Consider the following 24,029-nt stretch of genomic DNA (forward strand, 5'->3'; position numbering starts at 1 on the left):
ACCTTTACTGAACTGGTGCAGTACAGATTCTTATCATTACTTTAAATGACATACACGCTTTCATTTCTCAATTTTTTTACCATCTAGTTAGAAATCTGTGCTAGTGTTTTGCAGTAAACCAGTAAAATGAAGGTTTTTTCAGTTGCATGGCGTAGGAAGACTAAAGTTGCTTTGAAGGAGTAAAAGAGTAAACAACTGAAAAAAAAAAAAAATAATATAAACACAAAACATTCAAGCATGGGTTTGGATTGATATAAACTGGAGAAAAGAAAATGAGAGTATAAGTGGGCTTGTTTCAAAAAGCAAACAGTCAAGTTTTACCTAATCTTAGGACGCCATTACAATTAAATGCACTGTGCCACAATGTAAAACCACAGTGTGTTAGGCAGTCGGTTTGTTCAGGTCAATAAACTCTTGGCGGAGAGGTTTGGGGCACAGACTCCAAAACCTTCTGCCTAGAAAGCAGGTTCCTACAGAAAAAGGACCTCTAATGCCACGTACACAGGACCGGACTTTCCAGCAGATTAGGTCCCACGGAATCAGTCTGTCGGACATTCCAATCGTGTGTGGGCTAATTCGATCATTTTTCATTTAAAATATTCGACGGACCTAAAAATAGAACATGTTTCAAATCTGTCCGACAGACTCAATTCCTATCGGGAAAAGCGTTCGTCTGTATGCTGGTCCGACGGACCAAATATGACGCAAGGGACAGCTATTGGCTACTGGCTATTGAACTTCCTTTTTTAGTCCCGTCTTACATCATTACATTCTAAACGAACGGACTTTCGAACGGAATTAGTCCGTTGGTGTGTTGGCAAGTCTATTTGTTTGGAAGTCCGTTGGAACTCCGCCGGAAATCCGTCGGGAAGACCGTCGGACCTAGTCTGCCGGAAAGTCCAGTCGTGTGTACGCGGCATAAGCCTGGCCTAAATCACTGGACGAGCAACCAGACTTTCTGCATGGTTCAAGCATGCTCCTTGCTCCTTGGAAAACTTTCTGGCAGACAAACTTTCTCCCTGGTGCTCCAGTCCAGAATTAGGCTTCACTCCTAAGAGAGGAGACACTCCTAAGTGGCTGGACAACACCTCCAGCCAGGCAGTGCAGGCCTTAGGCCCCACACTTGTGCTTACCTTTTTGAGACATATATGTCCTCCCCATGCAGCAGACCTGGGAGGTTATGAAAAAAAAACCATAGCGTTTCCAGAAGGTCACACCTCTGGCAATAAATCTCCTAGTGTTTGGCTAGTCAAATATAAATATGCATAACTCAGGTTACAGAATTACACTATTGCCAGGGACACTTCCCTGCAGCAGGCTGAAGTAAACAATCTTTTTAACTTAGGGGGAAACTAACAGAAAGCAGATCTGTCAATTTAAGCTTAGGTTGTCTGCAACCCAACAGTACTAAATTTAGCATAGGGACACTGCTGCTTATGTCAGGGTCCCTACATTTAATAGAAATGTTACCCTTATCTTAAATATTAAAACAAAGCCACCTTTACAAATGTTTAGTTAGGGCAGTTTACAAATACTTTATTTTTCACATATCTTATGTGTAGTTACATAGTTGGTAAGGTTGAATAAAGACACAGGTCCATCCAATTTAACCTATATTTCTATGTATGTGTACATTTCATTATGGACTTCCATATCCCTCTAAATTGTGTTTGTTGAGAAATTCACCCGGGAGTTTTTTTTACATTAATTAAGCTCTCAGCTGATACACACTACAGTGAGGGAAAAAAGTATTGGATCCCCTGCTGATTTTGTACGTTTGCCCACTGACAAAGAAATAATCAGTCTATAATTTTAATGGTTGGTTTATTTTAACAGTGAGAGACAGAATAACATCAAAAATATCCACAAAAAAGCATTTCAAAAAGTTATAAATTGATTTAAGTGAAATAAGTATTTGATCCCCTATCTATCAGCAAAATTTCTGGCTCCAAGGTATCTTCTATACAGGTAACCAGCTGAGATAAGCAGTACTCTCTAAGCCCCCGTTCACATCGGGGCGATTTGACATGCGATTCGAAATGTCAAATTGAATACCAAATTCCTGCCTATTGCCAGCAACAGCACCGGTCGAATCGGGTGATTTCAATACACATCTGTGCATGAACCCGCACAGATGTCTTTCAAATGGCCCCCGAACTCGCAATGAAATCAGCTGAACTCGCACCATTTCAAACCCACCTCCAATGTGAATGTACCCTTAAAGGGAGTGCCCCTAATTTCAGCTTGTTACCTGTATAAAATACACCTGTCCACAGAAGCAATCAATCAGATTCCAATCTCTCCACCATGGCCAAGACCAAAGAGCTGTCCAAGGATGTCAGGGACAAGATTGTAGACCTACACAAGGCTGGAATGGGCTACAAGACCACTGTCAAGCAGCTTGGTGAGATGGTGACAACAGTTGGTACAATTATTCGCAAATGAAAGAAACACAAAATAACTGTCAATCTCCCTCGGTCTGGGGCTACATGCAAGATCTCACCTTGTGGAGTTTCAATGATCATGAGAATGGTAATGAATCAGCCCAGAACTACAAGGAAGAATCTTTTCAATAATCTTAAGGTAGCTGGGACCATAGTCACCAAGGAAAAATTGGTAACATACTATGCTGTGAAGAACTGAAATCCTGCAGCGCCCACAAGGTCCCCCTGCTCAAGAAAGCACATGTATAGGCCCTTTGTCAGGGAAGGTTCCATCCGCTGATGACACTGCCTGATATTTGGCGTGCAGTACTGTCTGGAACTGCCAGGAGAGCTTCCCCTGTTGATAGTATTATGTCATCTTTGCGTCCGCCAGCGGATGGATCCTGGCAGTGTGGAGCAGACAGCACCTCTTGAAATCAGGTGTCACTTGAGACCAATTACAGGCATATAAATACCCGGCAAACACTCACATGTTTGCCTTGGTATCTTCCTTGCGCCCTGACCTGTTAACTTGTGATCCAATCCTGATTCTGAACCTGTTCCTGTGCTCTGAACCTGTGACGCGTGTATCTGATCCTGTTTCCCTGTCCTGATCCCTATCCTGTCCCACCTGTTACCTTCATCCCTGCCCTGCAGTCTAATCCATCCATCCTCTCCCTATCCTGTGATCCTTATCCCATCTGCTGATCTCCCTGTGTATGACCTGGGCCTGGCTTACGTTTATGTTTCAAGCTGTTTGGCAACTCAACTCGCCATGTTTGGAGGAGGAGGAATGCTGCCTATGACCCCAAGAACACCATCCTCACCATCAAAGATGGAGGTGTAAACATTATGCTCTGGGGGTGTTATTCTGCTAAGCAGACAAAATGCGTTTTTCTGGATTTGTTTGTTGTTATTCTGTCTCTCACTGTTAAAATAAACCTACCATTAAAATGATAGACTGAGGGCAAACATACAAAATCAACAGGGGATCAAAGATCTCAGTGTGCTGTTTATGATTACATTTCTTCTCATTTAACTTCACGTTGTGGCCATGTACCTTCTTCAGAATCCCACTCCCTCGCAAGCACCTTTTCTCCAGAGGGAATATGTTTAATTTTTGTAAACTTTCATACTGTAGGTCCGTCAACCCCCCTTAATTTTGCTGCCCTTCTCTGAACTCCCTGTAGTTCAAACATTTTTCTACCAAGTTACATTAATAAATGTCATGGTAGACAAGTGGCAAAATCAAGCTCGCAGCCGCTGCTGCTGCGGGCTGGTGATCAGCTTTAAAAGCTGGCAAAGGTCTTTCCAATAAAAGTGTTTGGGTGTCTCTTTTATTTATCACTTTTATGGGGCTCTCAAAGGAGTACTCCTGGACTGGGCGGTGGTTCCTAGGCTCTAACTGCCCCCTCCCCCCTGCGGCACCCACGGTGGTTCCCAGCCTCTCCCGTTTCACTGGGGAGTCTGAAACTGCAGAAAACTGCATCTCCCAGGAAGTGCAGGAGGAACTCGGGGAACATTGATTTCATCAATGTCTCCTTTGACTAATGCCTCCAGACCCTAGTAACCATAAGTGACAAAATCATGGTCGCTTCCAGTTTCATACACCATAGAGACAATTGGGGAATGGATGTTCCTCCTTCTTCTCTATGCTAAGCTGCCCCAACTGACCCCAGGGTCCTGGGCTCCCTGGTGGAATAGGAGAGCACAGGAAAGGGTACCCCTTCTGCCCCCTGTAAAAGTGAGTGGGTGGCTGTATAGCTGCTTGATCACTTTTACATTATAAAGCATTGCAGACTGAAAAAAACTATACCAGGATCATGGCTACAGCTGCAGCCACAATCCAGGTAGAATCAATTAAACCTAAGAATTTATGGGTACATACTATTGTGGGAAGTGGTTAAAGCCTTGGATTGGACAATTCTGGGTATCACTGTTTTTTGCAATTCCATGAACATGCACTATTTTAAGACTTGACATGTTTGGTATCTATTTATTCAACATGACCCCATCTTCAAAAATTTTCCAACAAATTGGGTATAATATTGTGTTTGTGTGAACTAAAATTTCATATTTGTGTATTTTTTCCTGAAAATATGCATTTGATAACTAACTGTGCAAATATTGTGTGACATAAAATAATGTAACTACTGCAAACCACCATTTTATTCTCCTGGGTCTCTGTTATTGGAAAATGTATACAGTACTTTTTTGCAGTAATTCTAGCAAAAAATGCAGAGTTTAACATGTGTGCAAAAAATTTTAAAAAATGGTTAAGTGCATCTTTTCTGAAGATTGCTGCCCAAAACTGAACCACATTCTAAAGATTAGGCCAAACCAGCGTTTTGTACAGTAGTAGAATTATAGCTTTATCTCTTGCGTAAATACCCTTTATAAGGCATGCTAGTAGGCCAATTTCAGTAAGGGTGGAAAAATCCTTCCCCTGTTAATTCCTGGAACTCTGCCTGTATCTATGGGTCTGCCTCCTGAAACATGTGACAGCGCACATCATCTGGGGGGGATGCCTATGCCATTAGATCTTGTGAAATCTTGCCGTTTACAAACTTCCCATGAAGGCACTGATTATGTAGCCTTCCCAGGATGCAGCTGTGAGGTCAGGGCTACCTTACCAGTGCCTCACCCAACTAGGAAGTGGAAAAACAGTAATTGTATGTAAAAGCACAAAATGTTTGTTAAACTAGAGAGCTGCATGCTTTAGCAAAAGGGGGGAAAGATCTGCTTAAAGAATGTCCATTGATACCTAAATCAAACTTTGGGTTGAGGCAAGCATAAAGAGTTTTATTTAAATTCAGATCAACAGAAATGCAACTGCCAAGTGCCAGTCTTGACTCCTTTTTATCAGCTGCACAGTGATCTGTAATGCCAGTGGCGTCGCTACAGGGGGGTGATTGCTCCCCCCAGGTAATTCATTGCGGCCCCCCTCCTGGGGGTCACCTCCTTTCAGAGGACATGCAGCGCTCCTACAGGAGCTTTCTCCTTACTATTCCCTGCATGCTGCAGCAGTCCGGCAGACACAGGACACGGAGACTGAGTGGAGAGCACAGAGCGGAGGGAGGATCCACTCACTACCCCCCACCTACACACTGACCAATGAACCAGAGCCGCTCTGGCTTCCCTCCACTCTCAATACACAGCACCAAAGAGTTGCCCTGCTAGGTCCTAAAGATATGAGAACTTTTGGTGGAAACTTTTTGAGGGAACCCTCCACAATCAATTAAATGCAAAAGAAAACCACCCTCCACTCTCCTTGGAGGCTGTGCTTGGATCCCGCGTGAGCAATCCGGGCGGGAGATCGTGGTGCTGGTGTGTGGTGTCGACAGAAGATCACGGCCAGCCAGCAGCCGACTACCATGTCCTAGGAGGGGAGGTGAGTGAGCCATCTCACTGAGGGTGAGCAAAGTCCTTAGAGGGTGAATTTGTGGAGAGTGTAGGGGGGGGATTTGTGGAGGGGGGATTTGTGAAGAGTGGGGGATTTGTGACAAGGATGTAGATAGGGGGGGTCAAGGGGGTTCATTCCTCCCCCAGAGCATCCTGCCAAAATTCAAATGCCTGGTGTCCCTGCTTTGCTGCAGCCTGCATATGGCACCATCAACAAGCAGCACAGCAGAGCAGTCAGTGGCAGCTGCAAGGGTTAATAATGATTCCTCTCTCACACCGTTCTATTTCACCAGGCCGGGCTGTCAGGCTAAGGCCAAGATTCGAGCCATTAATGGGAAGGTTTCTCCCACCAGGAGCAGACAATGGCCCGGCAGGAGGGATTCCCCAGTCATCACTGTCTGTGTTGATAGGGGAATCTTGCAAAAAATGAGCACCGTCTATGGGCTACCTAACAGTGTCTGGCACAGAGCTGTATTACGATGAGGCAGCACACAGCGGGAGCTTCCGGCACCTGTCCCACCCACCACTCTATTCCCATTGGCTTGCAAGGCCTCCTCCTGCCTTGGGGGGAGGTCTTTGTCTGGGCCAGGGAGTGCAGAATGCTGGGCTGTGTACCCGCTGCATGGGTGAACTGGCAACTGCTGATGCTTTCCACTCCAGGTGTATCCCTCCTTTCCTTTTGGCCTAGCCTCACTGTGTCCTCATTCTCCTTAGGCTCAGACTAACTTACCACTGCTGTGCTGCTGCTGGCAATACAGTACTGACACTATTTTTGGGGGTTATTATTGCATCCACTGACACCATTACTGGGGGTTAATAGTGCGTCCACTGACACCAATACTGGGGTTAAAAATGCATCCACTGACACAAATACTGGGGTCAATAGTGCATCCGCAGTTATGTTGGCACAGGAAGGGGCCATCCCCAAACTGTTCCCACAAAGTTGGGAGCATGAAATTGTCCAAAATGTCTTGGTATGGTGACGTCTTAAGAGTTCCCTTCACTGAAACTAAGAGGCCAAACCCAACCCCTGAAAAACAACCCCACACCATAATCCCCCCTCCACCAAATGATTTGGACCAGTGCACAAAGCGAGGTCCATAAAGACATGGATGAGTGAGTCGGGTTGAGGAACTTGACTGGCCTGCACAGAGTCCTGACCTCAAGCCCAGAGAACATCTTTGGGATGAATTAGAGCGGAGCTGCAAGCCAGGCCTTCTCGTTCACATCAGTGCCTGACCTCACAAAGGTGTTTCTGGAAGAGTAGTCAAACATTCCCATAGACACACTCCTAAACCTTGTGGACAGCTTTCCCAGAAGAGCAAACTCAATAGAGAACCCTACAGACTAAGACTGGGGTGCCATTAAAGTTCATGTGCATGTAAAGGCAGGTGTCCCAATACTTTTGATGACATTGTGTATTTAACATAGGGGATTATTTACACAGCCCTGGTGTTTGCTGAAATTCCTTTAAACTATAACAAAAAGCTTTTGAGTGTTTTCCTGTCTTTCTCAGGTCTGAAGCAATACCTGAGGAAGAAAGGGAAACTCTTGAAAGCTTGTCTTTTAAGTGTTAGGTTAGTACAATGAAAAGCTATAATTGCATACCACGATATTTTGCAATCCTATTTCTATATACTTCTTTAGTTTTTTCAGTGGTATGATTTAGTGGTGAAAATTATTAGTGACCCCCAGTTTTGACTATGGTATCTTATGTGCCCCCCCCCCCCCCATATATTGTTCTTAGAGTCGCCACTGTGTAATGCCTTTGAGTCTCTGGAAATCACTATAGCTTGCCACAAATATTGGCAAATATTATGAAATGATTTCAGAGTTGGGAGTACTGGCTGGAAGAGTGCTGGCTCTTTGAAGCTGATGATCTGTGGCTCCGGAGCTAATGGGTAAATTGTAAACTAGATATAAATCATAATATTGTTTAATTGTTTCATAAACTAACAATAAGAAATCCTTATAATACCAAGTCCTTGCAACCAAACGTAAAAACTATGCTGTTAGTCCCTGGTAGATAGCTAGGTAATTCTATAGTCCAGCAAAAATAGGTTGATGCCAGTCCCTAGTTGACAAGTGAACTATCACTGCAACACACAGTCTGTCCTGCACAGTGGCAGTATTCACATAAATGACACACATATATTCTCTTAATCACTTTGGCAGTCTTTAAGTATAATGCCCTGTTTACATAAGTTAATTATGAAAAAAACAAGTAAGCCTTCTGCTTCGTTTGCAACCCTTCTGCACCACACATAGAAGCCAAAAGACATTACTTCAAAAGCAGAATGAATCCTTTTCTCATAAACTGCTATAAATCCATTAAAAGGCAGTCAGTGGAATGCTATGATACACCATGTAATCTTCTACTGTAATAAAAGAAAAGGGAAATTGCGCTCAGAGGGCAAAAAGAGCCACTAGCACATCAATTCACATAAATTGACCCAAAATGAGTGTAGAAATCAGTGTAGCACAACAAATGATACAGATTGGTGAATTATATATAACATAAATGCAACAAATTATAAAACACATAAAGTGACATATATATATATATATATATATATATATATATATATATATATATATATATATATATAAGGTCATTGTGATTGAAAGTAAAGAGTAAAGAAACTTCGATAAATAAAGTATAAAGTCCAAGATGTATAAAAACTGCAGTGAAAGTCCAAAAAACAAATCCAGAAATCACCATGAAAGTTCTGGTGTATTTGAGATTAACAATCCGTGGCCCATGAAATCACTTTGTGACCTGCCACCCTATGAAAACCATGCATGCTTACCAGAGCAAGTGGACTCTTATACACTATGTACAGAGTCAGACAGGCTTTTGTGATTCCAAACCACCATTCAGTAGTCTAAACCTCTGCTCATAAGGTCATACACTCTAACGTAGGTTCCAATTATGCATTCATGGTGGGCACAAGTCAGCATCTCTTTCAGTTGTCATATGTAAGGAAACAGCAAACATGACCACATAGTGTAAAACCACCAGATAATGTTTATTAAAAGAAAAAGTACTAAACACTTACAAAATCAGGAGAATAACAGCGCTTATCAAAAACATCCCGGGGATCATATAGGCCACTTCCTAGGTCTGGATACGCGATGATGCCACGAGCACAGGTGTCCAATGAGTGCCGGAACCGCTGCATTACATTACATGCAATTTAGCTCATTTGATGAAAGCAACAGTTTTATGTGAGTAGATCTTTAAATGTTTATTAATCTTCAATAAATGATATCACGCAATGGGGTATTGCCTGGATTATGTGTCCCCTAACACGCATGCATAACGGAACAACATAGAGGAACATCTATCCATCAAAAGCCATAACAGTGTAGAAAGTCAAAGTAGAGGCTGTTGGTATGTACAAAGTGAGTACAACATCTTGGTCTGGTGAGTGTGGAGGCAAAGGAGGGGAGCACGGAGTGGTGACCTGCATCTAAAACACTAAATGTTTTTTTAAAGTTTTACTATTGCACAGAGCACTTTACCACTTCAGCCCCAGAAGGTTTCACCCCCTTAATGACCAGGCCATTCTTTGCGATACGGCACTGCGTCGCTTTAACTAACAATTGCGCGGTCGTGCGATGTTGTACCCAAACAAAATAGATTTATTTCTTTTTTGCGCTATCAACAAAAAAAGACTGACACTTTTGAAAAATATATATATATATTTTTTTACTTTCAGCTATAAAATACATCCAATAAAAAAAAGAGAAAAAAATCGAATTTCTTCATCATTTCAGGCCAGTATGTATTCTTCTACATATTTTTGGTAAAAAAATTCCCAATTAGCGTATATTGATTGGTTTGTGCAAACGTTATCACGTTTACAAACTATGAGATAGCTTTATGGCATTTTTATTTATTTATTTTTTTTTACTAGTAATGGCGGCGATCAGCGATTTTTAGCGGGACTGCGACGTTGCGGAGGATAAATTAGACACTAAGTGACACTTTTTTGGGGCCCAGGGACACGAATACAGTGATCAGTGCTAAAAAAAATGCACTGTCACTGTAAAAAATGAGACTGGCAGGGAAGAGGTTAACATCGGGGCAATCAAAGGGTTAAGCGTGCTCCTAGGGAGTGATTTCTAACTGTGTGGGTGATGGACTGACTGGATGCGGAAACGACGTGCAGATATGTTGTTTCGCGCAGCCCTGCCACAGTATATGTGCGGTGGGCGTTCCGGAAGCAGTTATAGCACAACAGATTATACATATATATATATATATATATATATATATATGGACAAATTTTCAAATTTTTGGACACTTCAGCACTTTATAAAATATATGAATTGATTTATTTATAGCACTTTTATATGATACATTGTTTATTTTGAAACACTAAGTAAGCATTTATTATTTTGCACTTGAGTAGCACACATTTGTTTTTGATATTTGGATTACTCCTAGAAGGAAGTAGTCATTGTGCAGGCAGCCACACCAGGAATTTAAGCCTTAGCACAGAGTCTATTGCATATACTTATTCATTCCCTAGTTGTCTGAGTTTTCAAATATGCTGCTTCCTAATGTGAGAGGTGATTTGTATTATTCAGATTCAGAGCACTGCCTTACGGGTGTTCCAGAGGTTTCTGGTTTTGTAGCAGGGGTTGTATTTAAATTGAAATATTCTGTCAGAGAGGTTGCGGTTTTGTGGACTACATTTTAGATTACTTAGGATTGAGTCATTCAAAGATCATCCAGTGGTTCTATAAAAAGGGATGACAAAATTGACACTATAGCGTTGCGATCTGATCATGGGATTGCAAGAATATCACAGGAATCCAGGTGAGGCAGAGTATAGGTGGTGACAAAGATGTGATCTATCCTAGAAAACACTGTATAGGAATGTGATTAGTGAGCATATTTTTTTAAGCCAAAACATATTGCTGTAGCAGGGTACCAAATGTTTTAGAGTCTGTATCTTGTTTGCAGGAGGTTCCATCAATAATTTTTTTTTCCTAGGGTAATGCTGGAGTTGCCACAGATGATAAATGTTACTTGTACATGACTGTGGACAAGTTGAAAACGGTGGGGAAATAAGGGCAACTGTTATGCCCCGTACACACGGTCGGACTTTGTTCGAACATTCCGACAACAAAATCCTAGGATTTTTTCCGACGGATGTTGGCTCAAACTTGTCTTGCATACACAAGGTCACACAAAGTTGTCGGAAAATCCGATCGTTCTGAACGCGGTGACGTAAAACACGTACGTTGGGACTATAAACGGGGCAGTGGCCAATAGCTTTCATCTCTTTATTTATTCTGAGCATGCATGGCACTTTGTCCGTCGGATTTGTGTACACACGATCGGAATTTCCGACAACGGATTTTGTTGTCGGAAAATTTTATATCCTGCTCTCAAACTTTGTGTGTCAGAAAATCCAATGGAAAATGTGTGATGGAGCCTACACATGGTCGGAATTTCTGACAACAAGGTCCTATCACACATTTTCCATCGGAAAATCCGACCGTGTGTACGGGGCATTAGTCATTAGCATCATAATATGTCACTATGGTGACTACTGCATCATTGAGTAAATCTCGAAGGAATTGGTATCTCCTTTCTGGGTTTGAGACTGAGCTGTCTAATGTGAAAGGAACATTTTCCTATAAACTCAAATCAAAAACTCCTTACTGTTTAGTAGATGCAATAGTCAAATAGTTAGATAGTAGTACAGCGTCTATGAACGATACAGTAGGGCAGAAAGCGTAGGCATAGTCAAGTTCTCTTGATGAGAGCTCCTGACAGCCCCTAAGTTATATTAACCCCATTGCACAAAAGATTACAGTGGTGGAGATGGGAGTTGGGCTGGGAAAGATGAAAATTTCTCCTAAACCAAGAAGAGTCAGCACAAGGAACACATTATACTACATGTAAAGTTTTGACCTTTGTGCTGATTTTTATGTTTTCATTTAGGCAAAACTTAGAACAAATTCCATATTTATAATGTCTAGGTCAAAGCCTTAAATCCCAAAGGTCTCTTATTTGGTGGGATTGGCTCTTGTTTGTTTTGAAACCAAATCCCTCTGTCCCTCATTCTTTTTCAGCTTTTACTATATTTGGCCTGATGTATAGACCTCAATATAAAAATGTACTATTTAACTACCAAAAGTGTTATTTTACACTAAACCTTTTCTACTGTCTCCAGGTCCCTGCATTTGTTATTTTTAAAAGCCAGTATAAAGGAAAAGAATGGCAATAAAAACACTTTAGGATCTAATTTTGCTTATATCTTAGTAGTTCACATGATGGGGGAAAGGAAATGGAACATGTGAATACTCCCCCCCCCCCCCCTTCTCATCTCAATAAGTTGGGAGGTATGAGATTTTTATGTTGCTTTTCAACTTTTATAAGCATTGTTGCTTTTGGTATGGATTCATTATTCATAATCAAAAACCTAAATATGGGTTGCTCCTACATCTCACCTAACCCTCTAGCCCTTAACCTAGTCCTAGTAAAACCTACCCCCAATCCTTCATCTTTAGCCTAATCATGCCAACAATTTATTGTACCAAAACAAACCTACTGTATTTCTTAAAGTGTATCCAAGCTCAAACCCAAAAAAGTCATATATTGTAGTTCAACAGTTCTTAGGTGTGGTGGCTGCATTATTTTTTACGGAAAGGGTTTTTTTCCTCTATTTTAGGCTGGTAATCCTGTCAATAACACATTTTCTATCCTGAGGTGACAACCATCACATACTGTATCTATGGGGAAGCAGTGTTGTCACCCAAGGCTGCTTTCCTGATTTGGACGACAAACTCCCCCCCCTCTCCATTACATTGGAGAGGGGGTGAGGGTGTCACTACTGTGCTGCTTACTGTTGCATTTACTTGAAGTTCTGCCCCCACACAGAGACACAGTGCAAAAACAGGGTTAACAAGACAGCTTTGGAAGAAAGTGTATCAGGATTTGGCATACAGACATGGCTAGTGACTAGTCTTTTGCCCTCAGCAGTGATGGCTGATGGCTGGTGCTCAAAATTTTTTTTGGGGGGGGGCGCAAACAAACTGAAAAATTTTTGAAAAAAAAATCAATTGCAGCCACTGTGCCCATCAAATGCAGCCACTGTGCCCATCAAATGCAGCCACTGTACTAATCAAACACAGCCACTGTGCCATCAAATGCAGCCACTGTGCCATCAAACGCAGCCACTGTGCCCATCAAACGCAGCCACTGTGCCATCAAGCACATCCACTGTGCCCAAACGCAGCCACTGTGCCCATCAAACGCAGCCACTGTGCCCATCAAACGTTGCCACTGTGCCATCAACCGCTGCCACTGTGCCATCAAACGCTGCCCACTGTGCTATCAAACGCTGTCACTGTGCCATCAAAAGCTGCCACAGTGCCATAAAATGCTGCCACTGTGCCATCAAATGCAGCTACTGTGCCATCGAATGCAGCTACTGTGCCAAACGCTGCCACTGTGCCCATAAAAGGCTGGCACTGTGCCATCAAATGCAGCTACTGTGCCAAATGCTGCCACTGTGCCCATCAAACGCTGCCACTGTGCCCAAACACAGCCACTGTGCCCATCAAACGCAGCCACTGTGCCATCAAATACAGCAATTGTGCCATCAAACGCTGCCACTGTGCCATCAAACGCAGCCACTGTGCCATCATATGCAGCTACTGTGCCATCAAACGCAGCTACTGTGCCAAATGCTGCCACTGTGCCCATCAAACACTACCACTGTGCCATCAAATGCAGCCACTGTGCCAAACGCAGCTACTGTGCCAAACGCTGCCACTGTGGCCATCAAATGCTGCCAGTGTGCCCATTATATGCTGCCAGTGTGCCCAACTACCCATCATATGCTGCCAGTGTGCCCATCAAACGCTGCCAGTGTGCCCAACTGCCCATCAAATGCTGCCAGTGTGCCCAACTGCCCATCAAATGCTGCCAGTGTGCCCAACTGCCCATCATATGCTGCCAGTGTGCCCCAACGCTGCCAGTGTGCCCAACTGCCCATCAAATGCTACCGGTGTGCCCATCATATGCTGCCAGTGTGCTTATCAAATGCTGCCAGTGTGCCCAACTGCCCATCATATGCTGCCATCAAATGCTGCCAGCGTGCCCATCAAACGTTTGCCATGGTGCCCAACTGCCCATCATATGCTGCCAGTGTGTCCATTAAACGCTGCTAGTGTGCCCAAATACTGCCCGTGTTCCCATCAAATGCTGCCAGTGTGTCCATCAAATGCTGCCAGTGTGCCCATTAATTGCTACCAGTGTGCCATCTGCCTGGCACTTACCCTGTGTCTGTGGGGCAGTGGGTAATGGCGATGAGCGGGGTCCTTCATGCGTCTCCTCTCCTGCCTCATCTTCTGTCCTCTCCTCCTGATAGATGTGATATTACGGGCGGAAGTTGTTCAGAGTGAAGGAATGCGCCACAAAGCAGGTAAAAATCCTTCAAACGAAGCGCCTCATCTGCAATCTCATGATTACATTGACGTGGAGCTTTCCATAGTGCACTGTGTCCGGCGCCCAAACACAGTGCACTTAAAGGAAAATGTGTTTTCAATTTTTTTTTTTTAAAGAGCTTTTACTGGGGGGGGGGGGGGGGCAGCGCCCGTGCACCCCCTATGGAAGAGGCACCACTGGCCCTCATCCTGATTTTTGGTTCACAGTTTCCAGAGTTCACATCTTATTTAAAGTGGTTGTAAATCTCAGACATGAAATATGAACAAAGCATTTCCTTCTATAGTGTGTACTTGTCTCTAGCCAGAGCACTGTCATTTCTGTCTGTTGCCCCATTCCTCTGCTACATGCATGTCACTTCTGACAAGTTTTCATGACACCAAGAGAAACAATGTGACAGGGGAGGGATCGCCAGCACACAGAGTAATTGACAGCCTCAGATCTGACCCTGTGTGCTGTGTGAAGGGGGTGTGTCCCTTCCCTCCAATCAGCTCTCAGAGCTCTCCTCACTGAGCTCTGCAGTGTGTAATCTCAGCTCTCTGTCTCTGTTTTCTGACAGCTCAGACAAGCTTTTTAAATTCTGGACTTGGAATGGATGTAGACAAGAGAAGACTGCTGTTAAACAGGTACAACCTAAGCAGAAGGATTTGTTTAAGCTCTGTGTATCAATTCAGTGGGTCACTTCACTGGGTATATGTAAGGGTTTACAACCACCTTAACCAATTCCCACCTGGCCAATGTACATAAACAGCCAGATGGGTGCCTTCTAGTTCCAGGAGGACGAACCCGTATGTTCTCCCAGATCGCGGTGCGATCTGTAACCGGCTGTGTCCACCATACACAGCCAATTACCGATCGCAGTACTGGGACGCTGTGCATATCCCTGGTACCAAGTGATTGCTGTGACCAATCTCAGTGATCAATACAATAGTAACCAAGGTTGTTATTCATGATGCATTGCTTACTACTGTGATGATCACTGTGATTGTTCACAGTGATCACATGGTACCAGGGCCAATCATGGAGCCCTGCACCAATCACAGTACCACAGTAGTAAGCAGGGTTTCATGAATGAAATCTTTGAACAGTGTTAGAGATTGCTTATTACAGTGATCATCACTGTGAGCAATCAGAGTGTAAAAAAATCCCTGATCATCCCCCAGAATAGTACAGTAGTACAGCATCACTATGGTAACACTGCACTGCTCTGGTGACAATATGTAAAAAAAAATTGTAAAAAATTATATATATATATATATATATATATATATATATATATATATATATATATATATATATATATACACAATGCTGTGAAAAAGTATTTGCCTCCATTCTGATTTTTTGCATATTTGTCACACTTAAATGACTCAGATCATCAAACAAATTTTATTATTACACAAAGATAACCCCAGTAAATACAAAATGTAGTTTTTAAATGATGGTTTCGTTTATGTGAAAAAGTAATTGTTCCCTAAACCTAATAACTGGTTTGCGTCACCCAATGAGTCTTTCACATTGCTGTGGAGCAATTTCGGCCCACTCTTCTTTGAAGAATTGTATTAATTCAGCCACATTGGGGGTTTTCCAGCATGAACGGCTATGTAAAGTCATGATACAGCATCTCAATTGGATTTAAGTCCAGGCTTTGACTAGGCAACTCCAAAACCTAAATTTTGCTTTGTTTGAACCATTTGGAGGTGGACTTGCTGTTGTGTTTTGGGTTCATTGTCCTGCTGCATAACCCAAGTGCACTTGAGCTTGAGCACACGAACTGATGGCCAGATGTTCTCAATTAAGATTTTCTGGTAGAGCTCAGAATTCATGGTTCCATCAATTATGGTATGTCGTCCAGGTCCTGAAGCTGCAAAGCAGCCCCAGACCATCACGCTACCACCACCATGTCTGACTGTTGGTATGATGTTCTTGTTATGAAATGCTGTATTAGTTTTATGCCAAATGTAATGGGACGCACACCTTCCAAAAAGTAAAATTTTTGGCTCATCAGTCCACAGAATATTTGCCTAAAAGTCTTGGAGATAATCAAGATGTTTTTTTGGTAAATGTGAGATGAGCCTTTGTGTTCTTTTTGGTCAGCAGTGGCTTTGGCCTCGGAACTCTCCCATGGATGCCATTTTTGCCCGGTCTCTTTCTTATTGTTGAATCATGAACACTGATCTTACCTGAGGCAAGTGAGGCCTGCAGTTCTTTAGATGTTGTTCTGGGTTCTTTTATGACCTCCTCGATGAGTCGTCGCCATGCTCTTGGAGTAATTTTTTTAGGCTGGCCAAGAGGTTAAGGTAGTGCTGGAAAATAATGGTGGCCATAAAAAATATTGACACTTCGGGCCCAATTTGGACATTTTTACTTAGGGCTGCACTCACTTTTGTTGTCAGCGGTTTAGACATTAATGGCTGTGGGTTGAGTCATTTTGAAGGCACAGCAAATTTACACTGTTATACAAGCTGTACACTCACTACTTTACATTGTAGCAAAGTGTCATTTCTTCAGTGTTGTCACATAGAAAGATATAATAAAATATTTACAAAAATGTGAGGGGTGTGGGAGATACCATATATATATCTATATAGATATATATATATATATATATATATATATATATATATATCTATATAGATCTAATAGATATATATATAGATATATATATCTATATACACAGTACAGTAAAACCTTGGATTGCGAGTAACTTGGTCTGCAAGTGTTTTACAAGACAAGCAAAATTATTTTATAAATTTTAAGTTGATAAACAAGCGAGGTCTTGCAATAGGAGCAGCTTGGGATCTGACTTGTGAGACTCCAATTCACGTGACATGTGAAATCCCATTTATTCAATGAGAGCTGTCTTAATTATCACTACTGAAGGCCCTCCAACTTTAGAAACGTTTTCTGTACTACTTCAAGGCGACTTCTATCTGACTTGTGCCCATAGACTTTTTATGCAGGAAAAGGAAGGGTATATTGACTGCGACAGTGTACTGTTAGTGACAAATCACAGGGCATACCCTCATGGCTAACAGAGGCCAGAGTGAAGGAAATATTAGATAGATTTAATATAAATAAATCACCAGGACCAGATGGCTTACATCCGTGAGTCCTCAGAGAACTCAGTCAGGTTAATCGTTGGTGAGTTATTGGAGGGGATGATAAGGGACTATATCCAAAAATTTACTGATGAAAAAAATATCATTAGTAGTAATCAGCATGGGTTTATGAAAGGTCGTTCTTGCCAGACCAATCTGCTAACATTCTACGAGGAAGTGAGCTGCCATCTAGACAGGGAAAGGCCTGTGGATTTAGTCTACCTGAGTTTTGAAAAGGCATTCGATACAGTCCCCCATAAGCGCTTAATCTACAAGCTGAGGTCCACAGGCGTGGACCATAAGGATTGTTCTTGGGTAAAAAAACTGGTTACAGGAGCATCTCCAAGGGGTGGTGATCAATAACTTATACTCCGACTGGTCTGGAGTGGTGAGTGGGGTACCCCAAGGTTCTGTCTTGGGACTAATTCTATTCAATGTATTCATAAATGATATAGAGGATGGGATAAATAGCTCAATCTCAGTTTTTGCGGATGACACAAAAATAGGCAGGGCAATAACTTCACATCAGGATATTGAAATTTTACAGAAAGACCTGAACAAAATCATGAAGTGGGCAAATACATGACAAATGAGGTTTAATGTTTAAAAAATGTAAATTAATGCACTTGGGGCAAAAAACATAAAAGCAAACTACTCACTAGGGGCAGAACCGCTGGGGGAATCAAGGATGGAGAAAGATCTGAGGGTCCTAGAACATAACAGATTGCGCAATAGCATGCAATGTCAAGCTGCAGCTACCAAAACCGGCAGAATATTAGCATGCATAAAAATAGGGACATACTCCAGAGATTGAACGATAATCCTGCCACTTTATAAAGCTCTGGTTGACCACATCTGGAGTATTCTGTCCAGTTCTGGTCGCCAGTCCTCAGAAGGGATGTGCTGGAACTGGAGAGAATCCAAAGAAGGGCAACAAAACTAATAAGGGGACTAGAGGACCTCGATTATAAGGAACGGCTGCAAACACTACATTTTTTCTCGCTGGAGAAACAACGCTTGAGAGGAGATATGATAGCGATTTACAAATACCTCAATGGCGATCCCAGCATAGGAAAAAATTATTCAGTCTCAGGGAGTGTAAGAGGACACAAGGACACACTATGAGATTGGAGGAGAAGTAGTTTAACCTTAAACTGTGCATGCGGGTTTTGCACTGTCAGGGCAATAAGGATGTGGAACTCTCTTCAACAATTGGTGGTGGCTGCAGGGAGTATGGATATTTTTAAGAGACTCTTGGATGTGCATCTTAAAGAACACAACATACAGGGATATGGAAAACAATTATAGACACTGACACACGTACACCTACACAGGTTGAACTGGATGTACTATTGTCTTTATTCAACCTTACCTACTATGTATGTATATGTAACTTTAAAGCAGGTTTGTGAAAAAAAACACTTATGCTCAAAAAAGCTCAAAGAAGCTCAATGAAAATAAGCTCAAGAGCACAAATAAGCACAAGCTTCTTCAAGCTGAAATAAAAGTTCAAATGCCTGTAAAAGAAGCTTTTTTTATTTGAGCTGTACTGTGCATGAGCCCCAAGTCAGATCCTCATCTTAACTGATGTGATTTGGATCTGACATTACACGAAGATTACCCAAAAATTCCCTGAAGTTGCCTCCAAGTTGCTATAATCTTTTTACATGGCCTATAGACTGAAGAACTTATGAATAAATGGTTGTGGAATGAACCATCTGAGTTTCCATTATTTCTTATGGGGAAATTTGCTGTGATATACGAGTACTATCTCGTAATGTAATAAAGTGAATGTGACAGCGCTGCATATATAGTAAGCTCAAAATAATAAATATAAAAATCAACATAGGAAAAATAATAATCAATGAAAAACGCCCATATATGAATACAGATGAACAGTGCTCAATGAAAAACGTCCAAATATGTGTGACCATTCTTCTGCTAAAAAGCAAGTAAAACGAAATACTAGAAAAAAAGGCTGTTTCCACGTGATTCACTGCTCTATCAACAACAGTCCTCCCACCACCGCGTGCAATGCTCTCTAACCTCACTGAAACACCCAGCAGGGGGTCAAACACACTTTCCTCCAGATGAAGTTTCCTCCAGATGAACCCACTTGGGAGGTGGTGTAACTAGTAGAGGTGGAGCCAGGAGGTGGAACCTGTCGCAACAAGTGAGATACACCTGATGGATTTTATATGAATGTTTTTATATTCTTAAATAAAAGTGAGTTGAATATTAGCTGGGGTGGGGAGGTTCTGTTTTTACTCCCCTTGGTACTGCACTATCGGAAGCATTTCTGTTTTTATATGTCGCTGTGAAACTACCGGCAAACACTGAGGAGCCTAAGTTGAACCAGCTCACTGGGAGGTCATTCCATTTGCTGTGGAGCTTTATCTATCTAGAGGGACCATAAGGAACTACCCGGGACCACCGTGAAGCATTCCCCATAGGAGAGGTGCACTGTGTGCAAAAGTGTTTGACCCCCTGCCGGGTCTTGCAGTGAGGTGAGCGAGCATTGCATGCGGTGGTGGGAGCACTGTTGTTGGTAGAGCAGTGAAGCATGTGGAAACAGCCTTTTTTTTTTGTATTTCGTTTTACTTGCTTTTTAGCAGAAGAATTGTCACAAATATTTGGATGTTTTTCATTGAGCATTATTCACCTGTATTCATATATGGACGTTTTTCATTGATTATTATTTTTCCTATATTGATTTTTATATTTATTATTTTGAGCTTACTATATAAGCAGCGCTGTCACATTCATTTTATTATCTTCTTTTTCTCGTGGGAACACTTAGGAGACAGCAGCAGCATTCATTCACTTTTACAGTAGTTTCTTTTTATGCCGTGTACACATGATCGGACATTCCGACAACAAAACCGTGAATTTATTTCCGATGGATGTTGGCTCAAACTTGTCTTGCATACACACGGTCACACAAATGTTTTCGGAAATTCCGAACGTCAAGAACGCGGTGACGTACAACACATACGACGAGCCGAGAAAAATGAAGTTCAATGGCCAGTGCGGCTCTTCTGCTTGATTCCGAGCATGCGTGGAATTTTGTGCGCCGGAATTGTGTACACACGATCGGAATTTCCGACAACGGATTTTGTTGTCGGAAAATTTGAGATCCAGATCTCAAATTTTTGTTGTTGGAAATTCCGACAGCAAAAGTTCCGATGGAGCCTACACGGTCAGAATTTCCGACAACAGGCTCACATCAAACATTTGTTGTCGGAAATTTTGACCGTGTGTACGTGGCATTAGTGTTAGTTTATTGATTAGCAGAGCGCAACTACCTTTCTATTTATGTTTCCTGAAGGAATTATGCTCGCATTCCAAGGTTTTACTGTATATACAATATATACAGAAGAGCCAAAATATACACACTTTAACATGAAAAATATATGCATGAAAATGTTATTACTCGATTTATATAAACATCAAAGGGTAGTTGTAAGTCATGTTTGAATTATGCAATTACATTAGGTGCTTAAAGTGGTCACCATTAGCATCCAGACAGGTTTGATTTTGGAAAACTACTGCATGAACAACATTGACTAGAATGCCCACAGGAATTGCTCTGCATGAAGTTTCAATTTCTTCCCGTAGTGCAGTCAGTGTAGGTGGATTTCTATGGTACACCACATCCTTTAGTGTTCCCTACAGATAGAAATCAAGGTATGTTAAGTCCAGGGAACGTGGAAGGAAATTCCTGTCTCACATGTACATTGCTTGACAGACTTTTGCGGTGACCATGTAAACTGTTGCAACACCAAATCCGAAGTAGCAGAACTTGTTGCTGTGCGACGCCTCCCAGATCTTTGCTTGTGCACATCACACACAGTGCCATCGGATTCTAACTTATCATGAATTTGTGCGATTGTTAGTTGGGTTGGTGGTCTGTTCCAAACTAAAGTCGTCGTCAGTTCACAATACCACTTCAAAATGGTCTTGCATTGCTCGAAAGTCAACTGTAACTCCGTAATTTTCTTTGACTCGCTCCTGAAGGTCATATGATGATATCAACAATGGTGCGACTACTGACATCTTTAGGGGAAACATAATACTACACATTGCTGCCATAATTGAATTTGGGCTTTAAAAAAGGGCATAGATAACAACTGTTAAAATGTGTATATGTTTTTTTTTTGCGCTCCTCTTTATATATATATATATATTTACATATATATATATATATATATATATACACACACACATACTGTATACATATAACAGTCAGTCAGTGTCCCTAATCACCACTGCTCTAGTCAAGTGTCCCTAAACATCGCAGGTCCACTCACAGTGTCCCCATCCACTCACAATGTCCATAATTACTGCCACCCATTTACAGTTTTCCTAATCACCGCCGCACCAGGCAGTGTTCTTATTCACCATCGTCACCCACTCAGTGTCCCTAATCACCGCCACCCACTTACAATGTCTCTAATCACCGCCACACCAGTCATATTGTCCCTGATCACCGCCACACAAGTCATATTGTCCCTGATCACCGTCACACCAGTTAGTGTCCTTGATCACCACCACACCAGTTATATTGTCCATAATTATCACCACACCAGTTACTGTCTCTCTGATCATAGCCACACCAGCTTCTGCATCCCTGATCACCATCACACCAATTACAGTGTCCCTGATCAACGCCACCCTAGTTACAGTGTCTCTGATCACCACCACACCAGTGCAGTGTTGCCTCTGCCTGCCACCTATACTATTTCTGACCAGTTTATTGATCATGTTTCCACCTGCTTCCTGGACTGATCCTTTGCCAGTTTACTGACCATGTCTCTGAACTGAACAAAGCTAATAAGGGGACTGGAGGACCTGTTATGAACAACTACAATCATTAAACGTATTCTCTCTGGAGAAGAGGGGCCAGGGAGTTGATATAATAGCGATATACAAATACCTCCATGGTGATTTTGGTAAAGGGAATAAACTATTCAGTCTCAGGCAGTGTAAGGTGACATGGGGCCTTTTTTACTGTCAGGGTGGTAAGGATGTGGAATTCACTTCCACAATCGGTGGGGTCAGTAGGAAGTATTGTTAGTTTGAAAAAACTCTTGGATGGGTATTTTAGTGAACTTACAGGGATATGGGAAATGATTATGAACACACACACCTACAAAGGTTGAACTAGATGGACTGGTGTCTGTATTCAACCTTACCAACTATGTATCTATGTCACTGACCCATCTGCACATACTGCTGACTACTTTTCTTCAAGACCCCAGGCCAGTGGACATGGCATTTCTGGGAGCAGCCATGTACCAGTAGGCTAGGCTTGCTTGACTTATAGGAACTGGGACTACTGCAGGTGACACTACACTAAGCTTTATTCCCTGAGCACTCACAGAGAGGTGACTAGTACAGTACAGTTGGTTTGGACACAATTGGGTGATTTGTATGATACACAAAATACAATGCCCAGTACATAATCAGCCCAGACAGTGAATAAGTCTCACACATGTGGTATTGCCATACTCGAGAGGAGTAGCAGATTGTGTTTTGGGGTGTAATTATAAGTATGCCAATGCTGCATGTGAGAAATATTTTATAAAATTGACAACTGTGTATAAAAAAATTAACCACCTGCCTACTGGGCACCCCCTTCCTGAACAGGCCAATTTTCATTTTTCAGCGCTGTTGCACTTTGAATGACAATTGCAACACTGTACCCAAATACAATTTTTATCATTTTATTCACACAAATAGAGCTTTCTTTTGGTGGTATTTATTCACTACTGGGGTTTTTATTTTTTGCTAAACAAACAAAAAAGATGAAAAATTTTGAAAAAAAAACAAAAAATAAAACAGTTTTCATAGTTTGCTATCAAATTTTGCAAACAGGTAGGGCAGCACAGTGGTGTAGTGGTTAGCACTCTCGCCTAGCAGTAAAAAGGGTCGCTGGTTCGTATCCCAATCATGACACTACCTGCCTGAAGTTTGCATGTTCTCCCTGTGCCTGCGTGGGTTTCCTCCGGGGTACTCCGGTTTCCTCCCACACTCCAAAGACATGCTGGTAGGTTAATTGGTTAATTGGCTTCTGTCCATAATAAATTGGCCCTAGTGTGTGGGTTGGGGACCTTGGATTGTGGGCTCCTTGGGGGTGGGGACCGATGTGTGTGTGGAGCACTGTGTAAAAATTGACGGCGCTATATGTATACCTTAAATAAATAATAATAATAGATGGGCATCTTGACAGGTCACAATGTATAGGGATGGGGACAATTGTGGACGTGCACCAATACTCACTCAGGATGGACTGGTGTCTTCATTCAACCTAACTAACAATGTAGTTTTTCTCCATCATTGATGTGTGCTGATGAGGCTGCACTGATAGGCTGCACTGATGGGCACTGATAGGCACAGATAAGGCGGCACTTGTGGGCATTGATGGGTGGCACTGATGGACACTGGTAGGTGGCACTGATGGGCACTGGTAGGTAACCCTAATAGGCAGGAACTGATGATGAGGCATTGATTGGCAGCACTGATCGGCACTGGTGGGTACTGATAGGTGACACTGTTGTGCACTGGTAGGTGGCACTGGCAGGTGGCAGTGGTGGGAACTGATGAGGCGGCGGTGGCTCTCTGTGAGAGGAA

General features: G+C 42.3%; 1 protein-coding gene across 7 annotated transcripts in view; it reads right to left on the bottom strand.

The window, feature by feature from the left end:
- Positions 1–24,029, bottom strand: part of DLGAP3 (DLG associated protein 3) — a 623,552-nt gene that overhangs the window by 195,364 nt on the left and 404,159 nt on the right. For 4 of the 7 annotated variants that reach the window (XM_073615577.1, XM_073615578.1, XM_073615579.1 and 1 more), the window contains one exon: positions 8,885–9,001. The exons of the other annotated variants lie outside the window; for them this stretch is intronic. In XM_073615577.1, coding sequence (XP_073471678.1) covers positions 8,885–9,001 — 117 coding nt within the window. The remainder of the gene's footprint in view (positions 1–8,884; positions 9,002–24,029) is intronic. 7 annotated transcript variants of the gene reach the window in all.

This window comes from Aquarana catesbeiana, linkage group LG02, assembly GCF_042186555.1.
Source record: "Aquarana catesbeiana isolate 2022-GZ linkage group LG02, ASM4218655v1, whole genome shotgun sequence".
NCBI classification, from domain to species: domain Eukaryota; kingdom Metazoa; phylum Chordata; class Amphibia; order Anura; family Ranidae; genus Aquarana; species Aquarana catesbeiana.